The following is an 8,012-nucleotide window of genomic DNA, read 5'->3' on the forward strand; positions in this document are numbered from 1 at the left end:
AGCAAGTTCCACTGAACGGGACAACAAATGGCATCCGGTATAAACTGAGAGGGAAACACTCATCCTTCTTTGGGGATCATCGGATAGGGACCGAATAATTATGTCCCAAATTCCCATGAACTAGGGACTGGGGAAGGGGGATCATCCTCCCCTCGGACGACTGCGGCCGGTGGAGATGACGTAGAAGTTGCTGGCGGCAAAGGCAATGTTGCGAAGAAGGTGATGAAGTTGATGGCTTTGTAGGTTGAGAAGTAGCTACGGCAAAAGTAGTGTCGGTTATTGGTTGCTCATAAACCAAAGACGGTGAAAGACCCGGTACCCAGCCTCAAGGTACCGGGAATATCGACTGGACTCGAAAGCGAGAGTTAGCATTTTCCACTACATCATATTCCCCCAGAGCATTGGGATGTCATCTTCAGTTGGCGTATCTAGCTTAATAGATTGAGCACTATGTTGAGCTGATAAAGGTTGTCGTCTTTTATGTAGAGAAGCCCCCTCATCTCTGGCCTCTCTTCTTCGTCGATTACCATGGTGTCTATGACAGGCTCGGGTTCAACGCTCGTCACCATAATCCCCACGGTTGGCTCAGGTTTGATGCTCTTTGCCTTCTTATTTTTGCCCTCGTCTGTAGAGGAACGTCGTCTTTTTGGTTGCTTGTTCTCCAGCCGGTGACTCTGAGAGGAAGAACTTGCAGTTGCATCAACAGGATTAGCCAAAATGTCCTCTTCGGGGATGACAACAGAGCCCTGTGGAAGACCTGAATTCAACGGGAAAGAAGAGTCAGCCAATTTTCCTATACAAACCTTCCAACCGTATTTGAGATCCAGTTCTTTCCACTTGCGAGTCTCAGGCGTAGTAACATCCAAAATCTTTTAGACCCACTGGTCCAAGTCTTCAACCCTTGGTGGTGTCCATCGAGTTGCTGAAATAGTTAAAGAAGAAAGATTAGTAATAGCATAGGACAATCTTTAACTAGAAGGAAGGATATATGATGAACTTACGCGTACGGTTCCATGATTCAGGAAAAAATGGAGTCATGGCTGGGATAATGTCCCTGGTGGAAAGTGCAACGAATCACTCCATCCATCCACGGTCGTTGTTATCATACATGTTGGTTAGCAAAGCATGATGACCACATTTGTTAAAATTTATCATTCCCCTATGGAAAATCTTGGGGGAATAAAGGTTCATCAACTGATTTAGGGATAACTCTTTTCCGGTATCCTAGCATAGACTCCAAAGACAAATAACTATCCGCCACACAGAAGGACTTAACTGTGCCAAGAATACTTGGTAAGGGATGCATAATGGATGCAAAAATCCATGATAACAGAGTCAAGCTCCCCGCTCAATGAGAACGGACCCAAAGTGAAGGGATACGTGTAAACTTACATAAAATCCTGTTTGGGTAAGGTTACTCGCTCTGCCAGGTCATGAGCGATGATGTTCAAATCATGACAATGACAGTCTTCCTTCACCATAGGGATACTAGAAGGACGGATGTAAGAAGGATATACACCAACATCTCATGTGCGAGGGTTAGCAGAAGGGTACTTCTCTTCGAAGTTGATAAATGACTAAAAATGCACATTTTCTAGTGTAGTTTCATATCATTTTGTATGTGAGTTGTGGGAAATCACATGTTTATAAATGTGAAATATATTCATTATGTGTGTATCATGTGTAGGAGTGAATTTGGATGGAAGTTGGCAAAAATTTGATGATTTGATGCAAAAAAATAGAGTTGCAAGAGCTGGAAGCGTGCCACAATTGGTGCATTGCGTGAAAGTAGGCGCGAAATGGATAAGAAAATAAATAAATAAAATAGCAAAGTATGGAGGTCAGTACTAGACCTGGCACCCGAAAGAACAAAGAAAAAGAAGAAATAACTGGGAGCGTTCAAGAAGTCGCACGTTGCACCAACTTTGGCACGTAACTCAGTGTGTCCTTTTTGAATTAAGGGAGATCAAGGACGCCCCAAATCAACCCTATTTGGTATAAATACAACTTCAAGCCATATTTGAATGGTTAGACAATACTTTGGGAGGCAAGAACATACAAGGAGCAAGATGGATAATTCTTCTACGAGTTTTTCATCTTCTTCTTCTTATTTGCATTGTTGGTTATGACTTTCTATATTGTAATCTTGAGTAGTATTATGAGTTGCTAAACCTGTTATGCCCCGCAATATTATGATGATGTTATGCCCGGTATTATTATATTTTGATGATGTTACACCCTGTAGTATTGTACATTGAATTTGTCGTAAGATAACTGACATCAGTTCAAGGACAAGATTATTTGGAGATTATAAGTATTATGCTATTTCAAATAAGTGATAAGCAAATTCATGAAGGTGAGAGGGTAAGCGAATAAAAAAAATAAGTTTCGTCGAAGTTTGACAATTTGGGATAAAATACGATCCGAGCTATAATACCCGATATTTATTGACTAGTACCCTGTAGACATGTAAAATTTATTGAATTTAAATTCAATAAATAATTTGGACTATATTTTAAGTATACTAGTCCAAATAAATATTATGAGCTAATATAATTAGATTAATTATATAAGTCCAATATAATTGGGCTAAAATGATGAGCCCACTTCATTAGCCCCAAGATATCATCTTCCTAGAGGCCCAGTTTAGTGCCACAAGTGAACTGACGTGGCATGCCAAGTCAAATGGGAGAGCCAATAGGATCATGCCATGTGTCAAAATGACAAGGCATGCCAAGTCACATTAAAAGGCTAATGGAACCGCGCCACGTGTGCAAGTGACATGTTCTGGCCAATCAAAGCCTTGTCATACTTCAATTTGATTGGTCGGAAAGAGTTTGTTCTTATCATAACTCTTCCCTCCCCCAACTATAAATAGGGACTTCATAACCCAGAAAAGACACCAGAAGTCATAACAAGAAGCAAGAGAGAGCTCGTGGATCAAATGTCGCAAATTTCTCTACAAGTTTCAAGCTTCAAGCAATCAAGTTCAAGTACAAGATCAAGAACGAAGAACAAATCAACATTCAATGACTACGAGTTCAAATCAAAGTTCGTGCTAATTGAATTCAAGATCATCTTTCGTGGCAACAACTACATATTCAAGATCAAGATCAAAGGCCCTTGAATTTATTTACTATTAAGAAGAAGAATTAGAGAATTCATTGATATTTTACACTCATATTATTTGAAATCAAATACTACAATTGTTGCAATATTTTTGGTTTTGATTTTATTTTCTCGATGCAAATTTATTGTCTACAAATTTTGGCACGCCCAGTGGGACAATCTCTACCTCTCATCTCAACTTTTCAATCACCGAAATTCAAGAACATTGAAATGGCCTCAAATAAAATCAACTCCAGTTCAACTTCCACCAAGGCTACTAATTCTAGGTTCTATGTTGATATGAAAAATATACTCGAAGTTAAATTTGGAATCTTTGGACTAGTTACGAGGAGCAAACCAAGCTAGTTAGGACAACAAGCACCCCAAGTGCCATCCGTATCTACCTCTATTTTCAGATCTTCATCCTCAAAAGGAGCAAGATCCTTCACAAACGCATCCGAAGGAGGAAGCGATGTTGCTGAAAAGATCAAGAAAACTCTTGCTCTGCTTGACCTCTCCGGATCCAAGCACTCTGCTGTGAAGGAAGATTATGATGCTTCAAGTGATGGATCCTCCCCACTACCACCACATAGCATGAGCCAATCAAGGATCAATCTGTGTGACAATCCATGCTACTCTCTATCGTCCACAACAATCATGCAAGCCATGGTGACAAACACTTCATCTATGGAGGAGCTGTTGGAAAACTTGATGGAAACAATCGCTGGTTTGACCAAATAAATGCAAAATCAAGATGCTAGAATTGAAGATCTAACAGACAGGGTGAGAATCTTGATGGAAGAAGAATCCACCCATGCACCTGGCAAACTCCCAGAAATTCAAGAGATTGATCCTCCCCCACGACAAGTTGCATCCACTAAGGAAATTCCAGTCTCTTCGGAAGGATTCCAATTAATCAACTAAAGGAGTTCATTGAAGGGACTATAAAAAACAAATATGAAGTCACTTCCAAGTCCTCCTTTACCTACGCAAAGTCGTACACTTCAAGGATCGATATCTTGAAGATGCCTGCTGGCTATCAACCTCCAAAATTTCATCAGTTTGATGGCAAAGGCAATCCAAAGCAACATGTGGCGCACTTCGTTGAGACATGCAACAATGCTGAGACTTATGGAGATGACCTCATCAAACAGTTTGTCCGCTCATTAAAAGGAAATGCTTTTGATTGGTACACAGACCTCGAGGCTGGATCTGTTGATAGTTGGGATCAACTATAGCAAGAATTCCTCAATCGCTTTTATAGCACGAGACGTATTGTGAGTATGATAGAACTTACAAATACTCATCAACGAAAGGGTGAACCAATTATCGACTTTATCAATCGTTGGAAGAATGCAAAGCTCAACTGCAAAGACAGGCTTAGTGAAGCTTCGGGAATAGAGATGCGCATCCAAGGATGCATTGGGGACTATGTTACATCTTGCAAGGTATCAAGCCTGGCACATTTGAAGAACTTGCAACTCGTGCCCATGACATGGAGTTGAGCATGGCCTCCCCTGGAAATGAAAGATTGCCTATCTATCAGCCTCTCAAAGGGAACAACAAGCAAGAAGTTAGGAAATGGAGCAAGTTTGTACCCAAATTTGAAAACGAAGAAGCTATGAATGTCAACACATCACCTCTGAAGTTCACAACGAAGGTGAGCAAGAAGCAGAGTACGAAATCCACTTCTTTTCAAGATAAGCCAAGTGTAAAGTTGACTCTAAAAGAAATGCAAGAGAAGGAGTACCCATATCTGGATCTGATGTGCCAACCATTTTTGAAGAACTCCTCGAGTTAAATCTTATTGAGCTTCCGAAGATGAAGCGACTAAATGAAGTTGGGAAAACAAATGATCCAAATTACTGTAAATATCACCGACTTGTAAGCCACTCTCTAGAGAAGTGCTTTGTCTTCAAGGACAAAGTTATGGACTTGGCCTATGAAAAGAAGATCATGCTTGAAGATGATAAGGTAAGTGTGAACCAAGTCTCTATTACCTTTGGCTCATTCACTCTAGATGAGCTATGCAATTTAAAAGAAATCAAAGATGAAGAATTACTAGAGAATAACAAAGTCGAAGTAGACCACCATGATAATGATGAAGGTTGGACATTGGTGACTCGCAATAGGTGCCACAAAAGGAGGCCACGAAAAGAATTAATAGAACAACCAACTAGGAAAATGATGGTGAAAAGACCAAGGAGATAGAATCCAGTTAAGCATTTGAAGAAAGCAAAAGTGGAGGTGAACCATCCTCAAAAGCCATGACATCCAGTGACCTTGGAGGAGTTCTTACCAAGTTGGTTCCGCTTGAAGATTTCCCATGAGAGCATTGATGCCTCTTGTTGCCATGCTGACAAAGAGGAAGAAAAGAGTTATGACCTACCATTGACACCATCTTCAGAAAAGCTCGTCGAGTCCATTCCTCAAGAAGTTAATGCTTGTGAGGAAAAAACTACGTTCACGAATGACAATCTTCTACTTGATGATACTCATCATAACCACCCATTATACTTGGTTGTCTATATGCGCGATAAAAGGGTAAATCAAAATTTGGTTGATGGAGAATCCTCAGTAAACATCTTGCCAATTTGCACTGTGAAAGAACTTGGTATTCCCATGAACGAACTCTCAAAAGGTTGTGTGATGATTCAAGGATTCAACCAAGGGGGGAAAAGAGCCATAGGTGTGATCAGGTTGGGAGTCACCATTAAATATATGCAATCACGTGCATGGCTGCATGTGATCGATGCAAAGACTTCATACAACATCTTGCTTGGGAGACCTTGGATACATGAGAATAAAGTAGTTCCATCTACCTACCATCAATGTCTAAAATACTACGAGGGTGAAGTCGAGAAGAAGATAGTTGCTGATGATAAGCCATTCACCGAGGCTGAGTCACACTTTGCCGATGCAATGTTCTACTTGAAGAACTACATTGTGAAGGAGCTGAAAGCTGATAATGTCATGAAAAGAAAGAATGACGGCCCCATAACTAAATGACTAAGGTGACTGCTGGTAGAGCCAAAGCTGTTACTGAGGAGGTACAACCCAACGTGAATAAATCTTATAGACGGAATATTGCATCTTATGGCAAGAAAATAAGTCCTGTGCTCCAATATATCCCTAATAGGAAGAAAGATGAAGGCGAATCATCTAATCTCTAAACTAACATGCTAAAGCAGTTAACTTTTTCGGTAAAATGAATTGAGGCAGTAAAGTTGTCCTCAAAGCCACTTGCAGGGTTTGTGGCCCAAAATCATCTGCAGAATGTGGCACTCTTTACAAAGCGAACAGATGAAGGTTTTGATCCTAATGCTTACAGGCTATTTGCAAAAGCTGGATACAATCCCAATGAGCTATCAAAGTTAGGGAAGCTCCTATCAAAAGCTGCAACGAGGCAACCACGTGAAGGTTTGGGATACAAACAATCGTCACCTGTGTGCATCTCCATAAGAAGAGCGAGCAACAATCATATCATTATAGAAGATGAATCTGCTGCTTCTAACAAGCCTTCAATCTTTGATCGACTGGAAAATCAACTGTGAGGACTTTCGTGTTTTAGAGGTTCGGTCCATTAAAGAAGGGGAATAAGTTCCAGAGAAATTATCAAAGCATGAGGACACCCGCTTTGCCCAAAATCTAGAAGATCTCCAAGGAATTCCAAAGTTTAGTTCCTTCTAGAATGAGGCAACAAACAAAACTTGTGGTTTCATGTAAAGAAGTACTGAAGGTAAAGCCATATATCATGGTCCACACTAAGGAATGTGACAAAGATAAAGAAAGTGTGGGTTCCTCATATCATGTTACTGTACAAGGCGAGTATGGTGTTCCATATTCAGTGGAGGATAATGCAGACCTGGAGGATGTTTCACCATGTTATCACATATCCTTCAACGATGGGGACCCTCAAGAAGATGAAGATGCGAAAGATGCTCCACCTGAACTGGAAGAAGGGGTGAAGACGATAGTTGATGCCTTAAAAGAAGTTAACCTTGGCACCGACGAAGAACCCACCTACCTAACTGCTTTACTAGAAAGTGATAAATAAAGCACTTATATTGAGTTACTCAAGGAGTTCATGAATATCTTTGCTTGGAGTTACAAAGAGATGCCTGGCTTGGACCCGAAAGTAGCAGTCCATCACCTTGCAGTCAAGAATGGTGCTTGCCCTGTTAAACAAGCTAAAAAGCGCTTTAGGCCAGACTTGGTTCCCTTGATTGAAATCGAAGTTAACAAACTCATCGAAGCTGGCTTTATTCGTGAAGTTAAATACCCAACATGAGTTTCAAGTATTGTCACTGTAAGGAAGAAAAATGGCCAGATTCGAGTGTGGCTTGACTTTATGGATCTCAACAATGCATGTCCGAAAGATGAATTCCCGCTTCTGATCACAGCCTACTTTGCACTACTAATTATGTAGCGAGAGAGGGTTGGAGCAGCTTTTACCCGATTTTGGGTCGGGATCGATTTTCACAGAGAGCTGGAATTTGGAATCAAGTATCTATCTAGTTTAGGATTGCGTATGTGTTCCAAATTACACTTCTAATCATTTTGGGATTTTCTTTTTACTTCTACTATTATAAAACTACAAATGGTAAATGCAACTAGATTAAGCTAAGAGTTAATGCTACGGGTTATTCAAATGATTTAAAAGGCACTAGGGTAGTGACTTTCGCCTAGGTGGTCAATTGACAGGTACTTGAGTCTAAGGCACAATTGACATGATTGGGGAGTATGATATAACCGTTGCACTATTTTACCCACTCTACACCTCTCGGTGGTTCGAGTGATTTTGCCCGAGTTGACTTTCTCAAGACCAATTGGGTATGCAAATTTGCACAAACAATTAGGGTTCAAGTAAAGTATTACTCTCTCAAGGTTTAACCCTTTAATTG

The 8,012-nt window shown here is 40.5% G+C and overlaps 1 protein-coding gene across 1 annotated transcript; it reads left to right on the plus strand.

The window, feature by feature from the left end:
* The first annotated feature begins 4,525 nt into the window (after positions 1 to 4,525).
* Positions 4,526 to 6,117, plus strand: LOC138885504 (uncharacterized). The gene is made up of 3 exons (XM_070166458.1): positions 4,526 to 4,784; positions 4,895 to 5,082; positions 5,428 to 6,117. Exons 1-3 carry the CDS (start codon positions 4,526 to 4,528, stop codon positions 6,115 to 6,117), a joined length of 1,137 nt encoding a protein of 378 aa, XP_070022559.1.
* The last annotated feature ends 1,895 nt before the right edge of the window (positions 6,118 to 8,012 follow it).

This window comes from Nicotiana sylvestris, chromosome 2, assembly GCF_000393655.2.
Source record: "Nicotiana sylvestris chromosome 2, ASM39365v2, whole genome shotgun sequence".
Lineage (NCBI taxonomy): Eukaryota > Viridiplantae > Streptophyta > Magnoliopsida > Solanales > Solanaceae > Nicotiana > Nicotiana sylvestris.

Excerpts from the sequence above, each read along its gene's own strand:
- LOC138885504 (XM_070166458.1), top strand. The coding sequence starts at position 4,526 with ATGCATTGGGGACTATGTTACATCTTGCAAGGTATCAAGCCTGGCACA. Across the intron at positions 4,785-4,894 it reads GAAGGTGAGCAAGAAGCAGA|AACTCCTCGAGTTAAATCTT; the intron begins GTACGAAATCCA and ends CCATTTTTGAAG. Across the intron at positions 5,083-5,427 it reads TCATGCTTGAAGATGATAAG|ATTTCCCATGAGAGCATTGA; the intron begins GTAAGTGTGAAC and ends TTCCGCTTGAAG.